General features: G+C 50.5%; 1 protein-coding gene across 6 annotated transcripts in view; it reads right to left on the reverse strand.

Annotated features, from left to right (window-relative positions):
• Nucleotides 1-2243: 2243 nt before the first annotated feature.
• The window catches only part of PAQR5 (progestin and adipoQ receptor family member 5), an 82302-nt gene continuing 67739 nt past the window's right edge, over nt 2244-16806 (reverse strand). For 4 of the 6 annotated variants that reach the window (XM_070499132.1, XM_070499138.1, XM_070499127.1 and 1 more), the window contains 3 exons: nt 13784-13925; nt 9048-9189; nt 2244-5834 (listed from right to left, as the gene is read on the reverse strand). In XM_070499132.1, the coding sequence (XP_070355233.1) occupies nt 5593-5834; nt 9048-9189; nt 13784-13925 (526 nt within the window). In that variant the 3' untranslated portion in view covers nt 2244-5592. Of the gene's footprint in view, nt 5835-9047; nt 9190-11116; nt 11214-13783; nt 13926-16806 lie in introns of all 6 variants that reach the window. The other 2 variants (XM_014848202.3, XM_070499140.1) reach the window with 1 other exon arrangement.

The following is a 16806-nucleotide window of genomic DNA, read 5'->3' on the forward strand; positions in this document are numbered from 1 at the left end:
CCAGAGGCCAAGGGGGTGGGACTGAAAGGTCCAACCCTCTAATCACACGCTTGGCTCCACTGGGATCCATGCAACCAGCATCCTCGGGTGCTTTCCAGGAGTCACCTCATTCACATAACAAAGACACCTTTATCACTCTCAATACTTAGGAAATTCCGTGGTTTCTGGGAGCTGTGAACCAGGAACTGTGGACAAAGACCAAATCTATATGAGAAAAATATTTTGCTCATCTAAATGACCAAATCTATATTTATTATAAATGAAAATATTGCAGAGGGTCTTATGCGAATCACTGCAGACAGGCTGACACTGCACAGGTTCAAAGACATAGATTAATGCAGCCACCCAGTTAAGCAAGTGCAGCTGTGGGAACCAATGGCCAGAACCTGCTGAAGCCCAGTGTCTGAGGGAAGGCGGTGAAAAGGAGACGGGACTGCTGTGGGAGCTGGGACACACCCAACCCAGCTCCCACACACGGACCCAGAGTTCTCTCCCCGGCCCTGCTATTCACTCCATGGCCTTGGAAACACAGTTTCACATTCCCGGGCCATCTGTAAAGTGAATGATGTTAGTATTTTATATACTCAAAAAACAAATTAATAAAATCAACAAGCTTGGACGGAAACTAAAACTGATACAAAAAGAAACAAATGATCTGAAACATATTTCACATGAACAACATACTCACACGTAAAGGGGGCTATAACGAACCCAGGTAATTTAGACCATTTAGACTATATGCCCTCAGGCTCAAGACAAAAAGAACTGGAAACATATGCTGAATTCTAATTAGTAGGCTTTTTTTTTTTTTGCAGACACAGGTTAGTAATTCTGAAATGATGTTCTGTACATTCTAGGACTGAGCAAAAAAGTAAATATATTGTGGATAATGGAAGCCAAGTTTCTCGTTCTTAGAGAAGAGAGTTACAGAAATATCAAAAGCGGGAGGGGAAAAGTACCTGGGAATTCTTTGTACTATTTGGCAGCATTTTTCTAAGTCTGAAATTATGTCAAAAAAAAAGTTTGGACTCTGCCAGTGCTTCTTCAAGTCCTTTATATTAAAAACCACCTAGGGCTTTTGATACAAATTCAGAACTCCAAGACCCCCCCCCCCCCGCCGCCGCGGGTATTTTGTGTGTGTTCATTTGGACATGAGAATGTTCATTTTACGTCAAACACCTTTTTGAAAGGCCAGATTGAACTATCTTTGAGGTCCCTTGTCCCATGCTCTGGAAGAGGCGAAAGTTAAGCCAGTTTTAGAAATCTGTTGCCTGGGATGCAGATAATGGGCGTGACAACTCTGTCTGTCTGAAGTACATTTATGACAGAGTCGAAGTATTCATACATATACCAAGTGGATGCAGGAAAGCCCCATGGGCAATCTCCCAGGAAGAACATTCAGGAGAAAGTCCAGAATTCTTCAAAAGTCAAGCCATCTAGACATCTTCTTTTTCTTTTTTTTTTTTTTTTTGATTTATTTATTTTTTTAAAGATTTTATTTTTTCCTTTTTCTCCCCAAAGCCCCCCGGTACATAGTTGTGTATTCTTCGTTGTGGGTTCTTCTAGTTGTGGCACGTGGGACGCTGCCTCAGCGTGGTCTGATGAGCAGTGCCATGTCCGCGCCCAGGATTCGAACTAACGAAACACTGGGCCGCCTGCTGCGGAGTGCGCGAACTTAACCACTCGGCCACGGGGCCAGCCCCTATCTAGACATCTTCTGGAGTTACACATTTCAGGGATGAGTGGCCTGGTTTCCATCCTTCCAATAGGACAAGTGCCTGCTGGCCTTGGGGCCTTTGCACTTACTGCTACCTCGACCTGAAACACTTTACCTCGGACTTGCTGGCACAGCTGGCTCCTCTCTGCCCATCAAATTTCTCCTCCAATGTCCACTTATCAGAGCATCCATCCACTCTCGCCTGCCCTACCCTACCCCTCCCTATTCGTTCACCAGGGTTATTTTCTTTATAGCACTTACCACTCTCTGAATTTATCTATCGATTTCATCTGACTGACCGATCAGAACACCAGCTCCATGAGGGAGGGACAGTGTGGGTGTTGTTCACTCCTGTATCCCCAGTTCTGAGGACGGTGTTTGTCCTATATATACCGGGCACTAAATCAGTATTCCCTGAATGACTTAGCAATGCACACGTGTACAGGAATGTCTTTCTCATGCTGGATGAACATGTTTGCAGTGTGGTAGGTGAAACATAACCAAACCAAGTGGGAAATAGGACAACTTTATTATAATAAATAAATTTTATTTCTTTTTTCCTCCCACACAGTTTAAGAAAACCAGACATTAGTGTAAGTTAGAAGAACATCACTGAATTTAGAAATGGGTCTTCGGCTTTTCATCGATAATGGATTGTTGACTGAAAATCAGAGGCCGGCATTCAACTATTTACATTGGAAAGTGTTGTTACATAGCGTTAATAGGTGTTTCAGATAAGAAGGGTACCGTGGCCAAAACACATTGGGGACACAGTAGATCCAAACGAAGGGTGACTGCAGCATATCTGACAGCACCACTGCATCCCACTCCGCCTTCCTCAGAACCTCTCCTGTGAGCAGGATTCCACAAAACACGCTTGACAAAAGATGGCAGCAGACCAAATAATTAAATCACTTTGCACTCAAAAGGCTTCTAAACCTCCCACTTCTAATTCTAATCAACAATGACAAATTCCTTTCTTTGGAAAGAAGATGGAGGTACTCTCTAAAAACTGAGCAATGGAAAACGAACTCTGCTATGAGCTAAGGGAGATACAGTTGACTCATTCAAACACACTCACGTTTTATCACAACTATAACGTTTAGTAAATTTTAGAGCAGTGTTTCTCAAGCAGAGGGAGGGGGAAGAGGGACATCCCATTAGGAGTGTACCCGCCCTCTAGCCCTCTACGTAATCCCTTTTGAGACAGTGGCATGGTGAGCAAATTGGTACCAATGGGAGTATGGCACATCTCTAAAATGTATTGAAATGTTAAAAAAAAAAATTCGAGAACCCCTACATTAAAAGACATCTTCCTAGAGCAGGCCAGTGGCACAGTGGTTAAGTTTGCATGCTCTGCTTCGGCGGCCCAGGGTTTGCTGGTTCGGATCCTGGGCACAGACCTACATACCTCTCGTCAATCCATGCTGTGGTGCATCCCACATAGAAGAAGTAGAAGGACTTACAACTAGGATATACAACTATGTACTGGAGCTTTGGAGAGGGAAAAAAAAGGAAGATTGGTAACAGATGTTAGGTCAGGGCCAATCTTCCTCACCAAAATGTATTAAAAAAAAAAAAGACATCTTCCCAGTGAGGTCTTCCACTGACCCACTGCCAACCTTTTTGACTTTCTGGAATGGCTTAGGCAAAACTATACCCACAGTAGACTTAATACTTAATGATAATTAATATATTTGAACCCATTCTCACTCCACATTAGAAGCTTCCAGTGTACTGCAAACTGTTATAAAGTTTTAATTTGTAACACTATCCAAAAGTATACAATGGGACTAAGTTTACCAAACTTATACAAACATTATGAAAGGGTCTTATTTTGTTGACTTAATGTTTCATTTTCACCATTAAGCATGAAGAAAAAACAGCATAACCAAAGATTAAATAATCTAAAGTCCTTCAAATTAATCACCCATTATCTTTCAAGTATTTCTAAGACAAACGAAGAACATTATTTTACTCTTTTAAAAACAAGAGAATTTAAAAGCCTTCATGTCTTTGGCATTACTAGAATAGGGAATTTAAACTGTACCTTTTTCACTATAAAAATGAAGTACAAAAAGATGAAATGGAAGTCCACAGACCCTGCTGGAGTAAAATTCCATTAACGACGTCAGATTCTTGCCAAAAAAACAAATTTTGTCATGCAGCTTGCAATTAATGTCCCCAAAATTTACCAGCCCATATAATTTTATCAGTCTACCTTCCCCAGAGGAAGTAAACAGGTAATAAAACTAATGAAATCATATTTCTTGACTACTCTCATCCAATATAAATTGTTACTTGTCCTCAGAGGATTGGATGATAAACTGTTTACAAGGCCATTCAAGTGTCTGGGCCAGTTAACCATGGAGTCAGTATTCTAAGATATGGGGGTGTTCCTGAGTCAGCCAAGAGGAGCCTGCATTGTGATGGATGGCCCCCGAAGTCATTAGCAAGTGCAGATCAGGGGTGGATGGGCCTCTGTTAAAAACTGTTTTGTGTCAGCATTTCTGTACTCCCTGGAAACACCATGAAATACTGAACTTTAATTAGTAATGCAACAGATGAGAAAATGCTCAGTGTTAAGTACTATGCAGAGCAGAAAGCAGGGGACACATCCTCAGGTGGTGAGTTGCTGATCATTAGATCAATCAGAACAAAAGCTGATAGGCCCAGAGTCTGCTGGAATTCGTGACACCAGCATTTCTTCAAGTTTGGCCTGTGGCCCTTCTGCGTTAGAATGAGCTGCGGACCTGCTCCCAGGCAAATCTCCTCCAGGAAACCTACATTCAACCAGTACAGCGGAATCTCCTGGTTTGCCCCACAAATCTGCATTTGTCACAAGCTCACCAAGTGTTTCTGATTCACTGTAAAGCTTGAGAATCACTACATTTGGACAACACTTTGGCAAGGCCTTTAGCGTCCTCTGCACACGAACACTCCATTTTGCAGCATATCTAAAATGCTGAAGCAACATCAGATGTATGACATCCCCAAATACAGCACTGGCATTGGTTTAAAAGGTGACAGACAAGCACAACCAACCTGGATTAACTCAGCCAACTCCCACAGGGTAACACCTTTTACCTGCACTGCATAATACTTTGCAGCATCTAACTGGCAACAAGAAAACAGAGCAAAACAGAAATGATGACACCCACTCATAGGCTGTGGGCTTTAAAGGAAATCCAAATCCACAATGACATGGGAAATGGCACTTTGAAGCAAAATGGACTTGCGGGAAAAGAGGACTCTCTTTCTATTCCTTCCCTTCACAAGGTGAGGAAAGGAAGAAGACCCCTGCCCAAGCCAGGTCTCCTCCTTCTGGAATGCCTTCCCAGTCCCAGGGCTCCCACAGACCCAACATCGTCTGTCTCAGGTTCCCCGCACTGACCTTTCTGGCTCATTCTCCTCCCACTGCAGGAGCTCTCAGGAGAGATTTTGCTACTTGAAACTCACCAAATGAAGCAAGTTCCATTTTTCAAAGGGCCATACTGCAAGGGTATCAGTAAGGCTTAATCCATCTGTTTAATAGTAAATCTACAAGGGTAGTGCGCTTAATCCAATGTTCAAATAGAACTGAAAAACCCACTTTAAATAAATTTAAAACTTAATGAAGTATTAATAATTTGCCTGAATGAGGACTTACTTGAATCCATGTTCCTCTTAGGAAATCACTCACACAGAATCAGTGCACATCGAGAGAAAGTTCCCCAGTTAAATACCTTATTGACACGAACCCACTCAAAAATGCCAAGACACCAACCGTTATGAATATTTTAGGCCACTGCAAATTGGTACCATGCCACCAGCTTAGGTGGTTTGGGCATTGTAGCTTAATGCTGACATGGGGCTCGAAAAGCTTATGGTCTGAATCACGTTTCTTTTTTATGTAATTCTGGCTCGGGAATCCGATACAGAGCAGCTGAGAAATAAATTATGTTGCCGAGGCTGAAGACAAGGCACAGAAGTATGGCTCCAGCGATCTGAGGGAAAGACAGGGGCCTGGAGTTGACCAGGAGCCACTCCTGTCTCAGAGTCTTGTCCAGAAGTATGGCTTCCATCTGCACGTGCGTGGCCAGGATCACACACACGTGGAACAGCTGATGACTGTGACCTGTAGCAAACACACAAAAGGCCACTAGGGTCAGCAATAAAAGGAGTGGACTATTGAGACAGGCTATGGCTTGTATGCTAAAAACATTATGCTGAGTGAAAGAAGCCAGGAGCGAGACACCACATATTATACGATTCCATGGACCTCAAATGTCCAGAAAAGGCAAATCCATAGAGACAGAAAGTAGACTAGTGGTTGCCTCAGGCAGGGGGTGGGAATGGGGACTGAGAGTTCATGGGCATAAGGGATCTGACTGGGGTGATGAAAATATTCTAAAGCTCATTTGTCTTGATGGCTGTACAACATGGTAAATTTATTAAAAACATTACTGAATTGTCTATGTGAAATTAGGGAATTACGTGAGATGTAAAATATGCTTCATTAAGTTTATTTTTAAAATGTAATGTGAGAAAAATACAAAGGCCATCAGAGCCAACCAAATCCATTTTTAAAACAACTTGTCCACCAGTCCTGTTTTTCACATGAAAAACTTAGGCGTCATGTGCTGGCAAAGGTCATCTCCTGAGAGCCAGTGCTAGTCAGCTCAGACTCTGACTTCAAGGTCAAAGGAGAAGCCAGCTACATTTTCTGTTGGCCACTTATGAGGAGGTCCTCTCCCTCCTGCTGGGTAATCCCACACATGACCAGGAGCTCTTCTTCCCGATGACCTGCAGGACCTCAGCGCGCTGAGTATGCATCCACAGAGGGTGGGAGCCCAGGGGAGGGCGGCGGCAGTGGGCAGGCACATGCGGATTTGGCGGTCGGTGAAAAAAGGAGTCCGTTGCCCAGGGCCGGGGACTGCTTTAAGGGACAACCCTCAGAAACCAGGAATAAGATGAGAAGACCACGTGTCATGGCTGAATTATGTCTCCGTCTCCCAAATTCAGATGTTGTTGAAGTCCTAACCCCCAGCACCTCAGAATATGACCATGTTTGGAGACAGGGTCTTGAAGAGACAAGTTAAAATGAGGTCACCAGGGTGGGGCCCACTATGACTGGCGTCCCTATAAGGAGAGGCGATTAGCATAGTAACATGCAGGGACACACAGGGAAGGCCATGTGAAGACACACGGAGAAGCCAGCCATCTGCAAGCCAAGGAGAGAGGACTCAGAGGACTCAGAACAAACCAACCCTGCCGACACCTTGATCTCAGACTTCTAACCTCCAAAAGTGTGAGAAAATAAATCTCTGCCGTTTAGGCCATGCAGTCTGTGGTTCTTTGTTATGGCAGCCCCAGCAAACTAATACAACACGAGAGTTAAATAAGGATTCTCCTTCAGTGAAAAAAAGAGAGTTCATACCCCCAGGACCAATGCCAGAGTAAGTATTCAACAAATGTGTCCCAGGAAGGAACCAGCGCGACCACCTGCACTACTGAACAGGAGCAGAGTCAGGAACGAGAGGGCAGGAGAGTTGAAGCCTCTCAAGGGGGTGGCCCATGAGGTCCTACAGCAGGAGCTGCCAGGGCCCAGGTCTCCGTGCCCAGGCAGGAACCTGGAGGTGCCACCCTGCCTCACTCAAGCTACACTAATGGGCTGTGTGCGATTTCCAAATCCGTGTCTGACACGGCAAAGTGGCTCCTTATCCAGGAGAGAGCTGTGCTCTCCAAGGGCCCAGGGCCAAGCACAGAGAGGTGACTGGCTGTGCTCTCCACCTGAGGCCAACTTGTCTCTGAAGCCAACCTGTCTCCATTAGGGCAGGAGGCCAGATGGAGAGGGCCGTGAGCAGGGCCCTCTCTGAAATGTGGCTGCAGCAGGAAGAGTGCTTTCAGCAATCCCGCCCGACAGGGACAGGAGCAGCTTCCTGTGGGCCCGCGCCAACCACGCAGGTCCTGGCACTTCCCGGGCGGGCACTGGAGAGGAAGCCCCACGTCCACAGCCTCCGCTATTTGAGGACGGAGAACTTTCCAAACGCTTTGTTAACATACGGATCTGCTATTAACTGCTGTCTGGCAAATTCCTGCCAAAGGGGTATTTTTCTGCTCTGAAAATCCCTGGGCCCAGGAGGATGGGATAGAGGTGAGTAAACAAAATGTTACTGAGAAGCCAGGGAGGTGGCAAAATAAGGCCCAGGACCGTTTTCCCTGCAGCCCCAAGACTTCCTGCACGACCCCCTGCACTTCACCCAGGTGGGGCTGCGGAGGTGGACACGGGCGGCGGCTTCCTGCAGGCTGGTTCCAATTCCTGGGCCCTCTCATCTCCCTCCTTTTTTGAAATCTGTCCTCTAAGCATTCCGCTAGTTGTAATCCCTTCTGGCAGGAGCGAATAAGTAAGGGAGAGAATCCTCTAATGGGAGCCAACACAGCAGATCTGGCCACGTCTTGGGTGGGGGAGGTGGAAAATCATGGACAACATGGGTTTGTGGGAACCAAGGTTCCTGCGCACCACGTGGGGACAAGGACTGACCCTTGGACCCCCATGATAGCTTCTCTAAGGAGCTCTTATCGCCCAGACTCATCAGCCTCACCAGACGCGACCCGAGGGTGCCCTCCTCCAGCCAGTCCCAGAGCCAGTGTCGGGGAGACGCGTTCCGCAGACAGAGGGGGAAGGAACTCTCCCAGCAGGCGTGAACACCTGTGGCTCTGACACCTCCTCTCCACCATGTCACTTCTCTAACTTTAGGGAGCTCCGGCTCACCCGGAGCCTTGGTGGTACACAGCCTCTGAGTGAGTGCTGGGCCCCACCCCCAAGTTTCTGGTTCAGGATGTCTGGGGTGGGGCCCGAGAATCTGCACGTTCCCAGATGATACTGGTACTGCTGGTCCGGGGACCACACCTGAGAACCACTACTCTACCATGATTCCTGGCCCCATCGCACCCACCTGAACAAGACAAAGACACTTTCCTCTCCTCTGCAGGGCTCCCTGCCATCCACACCCTGTCTTTCCTCATCCTCTCCAGGGCTGCCCTCAATGTTCATTCAGTAATGGGCTTTCACAGTCTAGATAATAATGGGACTCCCCTGGCCCCATATCCCACAGGGATGCCTTAGAGTCCCAGACTTACCTGCTCTCCGTCCTCCCCTACCCTACCTGACAGTTCATTGGCTAGGTACATCCCGGCCTCTGCCAACTTACAATTTCATCACCTTGGCCCGTGCCTGGAGAACGTCCTGCTCCTGCCTCCATTCTACAACTGCATGCACTGGGGTCAGGGATGGGAGCCCTCCCCAGGTGGGAGGGAGGGCAAGGACAGGGTGACCCCACACACTCACCGATGTAGTCGAAGCGTCCAGGGGCCAGGCGCTCCGGCAGGTGCGCAGAGTAGAAGAAAGAGGCCAGGAGGGTTATGGCCGTGTGCTTCTGGTGGTACAAGGTGGCTTCGTTCTGTGCGCTCTCCCCAGGGAACAGGAACAGCTGCGGGTATTTAAAGAGACGTCAGGTCTTGAGGGGGACCCTCTTCCTTCTCATCACACGCGTGCGGATTCCGCAGGCCGAGGCCCTCTCCTCCTCAGATCTGTAGCTGGAAAAAGGAACTCTCAGGGACTGTGTGAGCAGAATTTCTATTCTGAGTGGGATCAACTGAGACCCAAGCCAACTGTATTTTAATCCTCCATATACTCATGAGAGCCTTTGGGTTATTTAATTACAAAGAAAAAAAAGGAAAGAAAAGAAAGAAAGGAAAACAAAAGAAGAGGAAAGGAAAGAAAAATCCTATTAGATATATTGCTACTTTTTTTCTGGGGGTAAAATATGAGTTTAGTAAAAAGTGGTCTATTCACACTTGAACTCACTTCTAACCAGCACATCCACTGAATTGATGCTCCTAATTAAGGCTTTAAGGCCTAGAAATCCCTGGAAGGCCTTCATGAGTCATCAAAAAGTATTAGGGCCATTATACTGTTTTAGAGTTCAGTATAGCTTTTGTATCATTGTTGTAAATAAGGCCAGCAGCCACGACTCACTGAGGGCACTAGCCCAGGCCTTCTACTTGCATCCTTTCATGGGAGCCTCAACAATTCCCACGAGGCACATCCTACGGCCCCCATTTTGCAGACAGGGAAGCTGGGCTGGAGGGTGACTTGCAAACCACAAATTAGTGGTGAAGTCGGGATCTGGATCCCAGCAAGCTGATTCCAGAACCTGTGTGCTCATCAGCATCTCCATTTAGGATCAGGCCTCCCCGACACACTGCCCACTGGCGGGCGCAGCCGAGGGCCAGGAGCACACAGCGCTCGTAATGATGCAGAGGCTGTGCTGTGTGATTTGGTGGCACGTGGGACCAGCTTGTTCTCTCTGTTCTGGTTTCCTGTGCATGGTCTGTGTCTTGAGGAAGGAGTCAGGGGAATGGGCTGCATCCCCATCTCCGGGTGGGGGCCCCCAAGACCACACAGGCAGAGCACAGAGCACGTGCTCAATGCCCCAGCGGGTGGAGCCAACTCTACTCGTCTCCTTCACTCCTTGGTCCTGCCATCTCGGTCTGGTGCATCAGACCCACAGGCTGCCTGGTAGGGGAACTCCACTCACTGGGTGTTGGCCACATGCCAGGCATTGATCTGTTGATTTGATTCATCCATTCTACCCACTGTGAAGGAGGTTATGTTAACCTCATTTACAGATGAGGAAACTGAGGCTCAGAGAGGTTATGTGCATTGCCTAAGGTCACACAGCCAGGGAGCAGTGGGGACTGGGATTTGAACTCAGGTCCATCTGACTCGGGAGTGCATGGATTTCCCCCTTCTTGTCTTCCCCTCTACACCCTCTTTCTTCACGTTCTCCATCTGATTTCCATCTATCCTTTAGGATCATCATTCATACTTTTTCCTTCACTACTGATAATCTGTTAATTGATGATAATATATAACAACGTATTTATTGGACTCTCGGCACCAGCCAGCACCTCACATGTTATCTCAGGTGATCCTCCCCACGGCCTGATGAGAGGCGGCATTATTACCATGCCCCATTTCCAGAGGAGGCAAAGCAAGACACAGAGAGGGCAGATAACTTGCCCAGAGGCTTGCAGGGAGTAAGTATTAGAGATCTGCTCCAGAGCCCGCTCTCCTGGTCACTCTACTAAACCCCAGGCTGCCTCTGTGCCCAGCCCTCCATGATTGCTCCGGAGCCCCCAGTCAGTGCTGGCCACTGGCACACCTCCCATAGTTTGTCAGGGCCTCTGTGCTCATGCCATCTCCTAACTACTCTGCAAGGGCCAGTGAGGTGGTCTTGACTCCTGCGTGTCCTACAGTGGCCTGTGTGGTGCTCTGACCCCCAGGAGCTCAGGAGCTCAACTGATTCCCTGGTGTTGCCAACAGGCAGAGAGGGGCTGGAGCCAGGCCCTTACCCTGTAGAAGATGGGAACGGAGTCCCAGAGGTAGGGATACGCAAAGGCGAGGACACGAAGCATCTTATAGAGCCTGGGCTTCTGGATTTCAAGAAACCTGAATCGAGGAGGAAAGGGGGGAGAGAAGGGAATGAAAAGAGTTTCAGTAAATCTCATACACACGCACACACACGCACACACACATTAAAAATAACCGAGGGCAAGCAGGCGGCAGCATTTCTGCACAGCCTCCTCCTGCAGCAGCGGCTTCCTCAGCAGCCTTTCCCATGTCTCCCACCCCCATGGTAGGGAGTTGTCCTCAGATAAGACAAGGCCTCCAGGGAAGCCACCTCCTGGCACCACAGTGTGACGAGCAGTGGTTCCAGGCAAAGCCAGGGAGGAGCACGGGCTGAAGAAGCCTGCCAAGGGCCCAGCTGTCCAACTGCCCAAGAGCTTTCGGGGTCCAGGAACCACCAGGACAGGGGACACGTGGGACACAGGCTCCTGGACAAGCACATCTGTGAGGGTCGAGCTGTCTCACTAGTCAGAGCCGCCCAGGTGATGACCGTGCAGAAGGCCTGGCTTCAGTAGGTGTTTAACTACCTTGAGAAATCTCTGGAATGTTTAATGCCACACATGGCGATCCTGGCCTGGGGAAACTGAGTAAACCTGGTCTTTCCTTCTCTCCTTCATCCCCACACTCATCCACCTCCAATCCAAAGACAGATGAAGCCAACGTTAAAACGAAGGTATTCTGTCGCCAAGATGGGCAGCTCCTCCGGGACAGAAGATGGTGGAGCCTCAGCTGGCTTGGGCGCAGCCTGGGGAGGGGGCAGCAGCTCAGGGCGTGGGGAGCAGGGCAGCACAGATGGCGGGGAGGACACCGGAGGGGCCAGAAGAATCTCCACAGCAAACCACAGCCCTGGACTGGGGTCGGGTGAGGACGTGCTGACACTGGACTGGGCCACCAAAGCCAGGGGTGGGGCAGGTACCAGCTTCAACACCACAGTGTGAGTGGGAGGCCGGGTCTCCCCTCGGTGCCCACAGGCTGCAGGGCAAGGCCAGAGGCCCCACGTGGGTGGTGTGCAGAACCAGGGTGCTGAGGCAGCTGGGACAGCAGTTCTGATGTGGTCTCGAGGACAGAGGAGGCACTGGGGCCCTCTCAGTCTTCCCCTCAGTTCTGCCCTCATCACACTCTCTGGCAGGAACATGTCTGTGTCCCACTGCTGCTCCCCACCTCTGCTCCCCAGACCCCCTGTCCCAGCCCACAGGCCTGCCCCTTCTCCCCAAAACACGGTCCGTTGCCCCCAGGCTGAGCCAATTTCCCCTGGCTAGGCTGTCCCGGGCAGTCAGCTGACTACAAACCCCACTGCTGCCTGTATCCTGGAGTGTGGGACATGGTAGAGACCCCCACACATGCCTCCTGGGCGGCTGGGGAGCCCTCCTCAAGGGCGGGAGCTGGGTCTTCTCAGGTCTGGATCCCCCGCACATGGCTCAGCAGCCTCTGCGGGCTGGCATGTTCTGCTCAGCCCTCAGGGCAGCCGAGCGTGGGGATTCCTATTCCAGGCAACAGGTGGCCACTGCGGGCTCCAAGAAGCCCCTCGGCCACCAAGACAAGCTCCCAGTTCACTCAAGCCACCAGCACACCTCTTCTGTTTATCCCTGCCCATAAACCAGAGAAGCACACAGTGGGCATCAGGTGGAGAAGGAAGAGCAGCTCAAGGAGAAGGAGGAAGAGAAATAAGAGACCTCAGTTCATCATCCTGCCAGACAAGAACCCCAGCCTTGGAGTAAATCACAACCCCCAGGCCAAGTGCGGGCAGCACAGCACCATGACTTTGCAAGCAGTGTTTGTGATGTGGACAGTCTGGGTTCGAATCCTGCCTCTGCCCTTAGTGGTAAGTGACCCTGGCAGGTTACATAACCTTTGTGCACCTCAGAATCCTCGGGTGTAACACAAGGATGACAACCGCACTCCACAGGCTCGTTGCAAGGATTTGACGAAAGGATATTTGCAAGGAGCTTACAACTGTGTGTGGCACAGAGTAACACTCACTAAATGGCAGCTTTAAAAAAACGTGTGTTGGGGGCTGGCCCAGTGGTGTAGTGGTTAAGTTCACACGGTCCACTTCAGTAGCCTGGGGTTTGCGGGTTCGGATCCCTGACACAGACCTACACACTGCTCATCAACCCATGCTGTGGCACTGCCCCATACACAATAGAGGAAGACCGGCACAGATGTTAGCTCAGCGACAATCTTCCTCAGCCCTAAAAAAATAAAGTGTGTTGTAGGGATCTAATCTCTCGCCCTCTCCATCTTGCAGCTAGTGGTACCAGAAAATAGGAAGAGGAGGGAACAGGCGGTTCCGGGCGACTTGTCTAGTAAGAGGCAAAGCTAGGATTTAAAACCAGGGCGGTCTGACTCCCGAGTTTCACACCCTCGCACTGAGTGGCCTCAGACCACTACCCAGACTTCGTCCTTACCAGCACTCGCTCTGCCCCACGCGGGAACCGAACACGTTCCCGCCGCCCCGGGAACCAGGGCCTGTCTCAGCAGCCTTCTCAGCCTTGCCTGCAGACCCATCCAGCGCAGCACGCCCGCTCCCTCCTTCCCCGCACGGCCACCGCCTATCCCTCCGGGATAACGAAGGCTCGCTGTTAAAGCGCGCCCCTGCTGCGGCCACTTACGCAGAAAGACAGCCGGCTCTGGCTGGGGAGGGCCATCCCCCAAAGCATGGACTTCCTGCGACTTGAGAAAATATTTCGCCCGGCCTGATAAAGTTCTTCCCCAAGGGCAAAGGAACCAGCCTCTCCAGCTGCCAAGCCGAGTCTACAGGAAAAAAAAAGGACAAAAAGCAGAAGAGAAAAGAGACAGCAACAGAGAATTAAAGGCAGAAGAGCCAGCAGCCACAGAGAGGGGCCTCCCACCACCAAGGCGCAATTCCAGATCCGGCCACACGGTGTCGCTACAGTCAGAGAGTCCGAGCGGGAGGGGCGGGAGCCACAGACAGGCCCCCAGCTCTCCAAGCAGCGCCTGGGACGGCATGAGGGACCTAAACTGTCAAGCCTCTGCTTAGAACCAGATGGCAGGAAACACTGGATTTCAGGAGAAGCCTCCATCCAGAGAGGGGCGATGCAATAACAGTCTATTCCAAAACCTGATCAATCTTGTTGCAAGAAGGCTGTCAGGATTTGCAAGCGAATTTTGCAGGATTCACTAGCGGGCCTTTGGAAGCATCATTCTATTGCAGGGGTGTGCGTGACAGGGGTGGCTACGGCTATTTTGTTGTTGTGTGGGTGACACTGCAGGAATGTGGATATTTCCATGCGCTGGCCCCCAGCGCTAGCAACACTAACATCTGGCCGAGCCCTCTGACCCCCAGATGGGCCTGAGAAGGACTGTGTGCTGAGCCTGCTGTCTCCAGCCTGGACCTCCAGACCCGCTCCAGGCGGCTGCATGCCACTCTGAGCTGCCAGGGACAGTGTGCTCTCAGGGAGCAGCTCGCTTTCCACCGGGGATGAAAATTCGCCTCTCTCCCTCACGGCACCGACCACAAAGCATTTCACGGAGTGAGTATCTGTCAAAACAACACCACTGGGATGCTTTGGATGGATGAACAAGAAAGTCCCCACAGCGACTTGCGATGTACAGCAAACAGCGTGCAACTAACATTCCTGGGCAGCGAGGGCACCTTCCAGGGCGTTTTGGTGCACGGCAGGTATGCCAGGCTGCGTTGCCGTCACCCCCGTCTGCTCCAAGAGCCACAGAGAGGTCACACATTCTCTCATTTCTCCTCTCAAATGCTATAAAACAAGAAAGCAGTTTTCTGGAACATGTTCACTTGATCCAAATTCCATGATATTAAGGACCAAAAACCAGTCAAGGGGAGTCCACAGTTCTCTATGTGGAGATTTACCTTAAGGACGTGAACTGTGATGAAATGAACACCATTTAGACCATGATGTTCCAGGAAGCACGTGAATAACTAAAAACTACTAACAGGGTTCCTGGTCTCCTTCTGGGCTCAGGGAAGGAGAAGTGGTTCACTCCTGGCCATGCCACAGACTGAGGGAGCAGGAGAGAGAGGCAGGGGTTGGCGTGCGGGAGGAAGAAGCCAAGGAGAGGAATCTTGGAAAAGACACTGAAGCACTGGCATTGTAGAACACCCAAACCAGAGGGAACCCAGAAGACATCTTCTCAGAGGCCCTTGTTTAAGGAGTGGTCCTTGAAGCCCAGAGCGGGCAGTGACTGGCCCAAGGCCACACAGCAAGTCTGTGAAATCCAGGACTCCAGATGGCCCTTGCCCTCCTCTCTACCTACCTTCTCCTGAAGTTAATAGGGCCAGAGTCACTCCCTGCACATGAGACATCCTCTCACTCCTCAGACACTAAGGACAGAGGCAGGAAAGAAAACAGAGGACAGGCCTTGTACAGGCAGGGAAACCACTGACGTGGAAAGAAAGAGGCAGGTGGGAAGGACATTGGGAAGGCCCTCAGAAGAGGACAGCCCTGGGAACGTGGCTCTGAGAACGTGGCGTCTGCCCCCTTTCTCCATTTCTGTTCCAGCATAGCCTCCACTGCCCCACTTCAGTGGCTGTTAACACGCCTGGAAGCCCCTCAAGTCCTGGAATTGTCTTCCCGGGAAGATTACTGTCCTTCCCAAGCATAGGGCCAGTCCTCTGTGGGACACAGACGGCCCGCTTTTGGGGCCCCTCTCCAGGCACTTCCAGCCTTGCAGCCTCTGGCAGCTCAGAAGCTCCTTGCTGTCTCCCAATGCCGTCCCATCCCCGCTGGCCCCTTCCCCCTTGCCCAGGCTGTTCACTAGCCCAGAAGGCCCTTCCCTCCTCTCCAGCTAAAGTGTCCAACTTCCCTCAATACTCAGTCCCAATGCCACTTCTCAAAACCCTCTGCATCCAGGATGGCATCATAGTGTATTACCATCATTTGTTTATGTTACATTCTGTAATGCTGCCCTCTAAAGGCCATTGAGTGGGTGGATGGGTGGGTGGGTAGATAGATGGATAGATGGATGGATGGATGGATGGATGGATGGATGGGTGGATGGATGGATGGATGGATGGGTAGATGGGTAGATGGGTGGATGGATGGAGGATGGCTGGCTAGGTGGGCAGATGGATGGGTAGAAGGGTGGGTGGGTAGAGGGGTGGATGGGTGGATAGGTGGGCGGATGGATGGGTAGAAGGGTGGGTGGGTAGGTGGATGGATGGATGGGTGGATAGGTGGGCAGATGGATGGGTAGAAGGGTGGGTGGGTGGATGGATGGATGGATGGGTGGCTAGGTGGGCGGATGGATGGGTAGAAGGGTGGGTGGGTGGATGGATGGATGGGTGGATAGGTGGGCAGATGGATGGGTAGAAGGGTGGGTGGGTGGATGGATGGATGGGTGGATAGGTGGGCGGATGGATGGGTAGAAGGGTGGGTGGGTGGATGGATGGATGGGTGGATAGGTGGGCGGATGGATGGGTAGAAGGGTGGGTGGGTAGGTGGATGGATGGATGGGTGGATAGGTGGGCGGATGGATGGGTAGAAGGGTGAGTGGGTGGATGGATGGATGGATGGCTAGGTGGGCGGATGGATGGGTAGAAGGGTGGGTGGGTAGGTGGATGGATGGATGGATGGCTAGGTGGGCGGATGGATGGGTAGAAGGGTGAGTGGGTAGAGGGGTGGATGGGTGGATAGGTGGGCAGATG

The sequence above is a fragment of the Equus asinus genome, chromosome 2, assembly GCF_041296235.1.
Source record: "Equus asinus isolate D_3611 breed Donkey chromosome 2, EquAss-T2T_v2, whole genome shotgun sequence".
Lineage (NCBI taxonomy): Eukaryota > Metazoa > Chordata > Mammalia > Perissodactyla > Equidae > Equus > Equus asinus.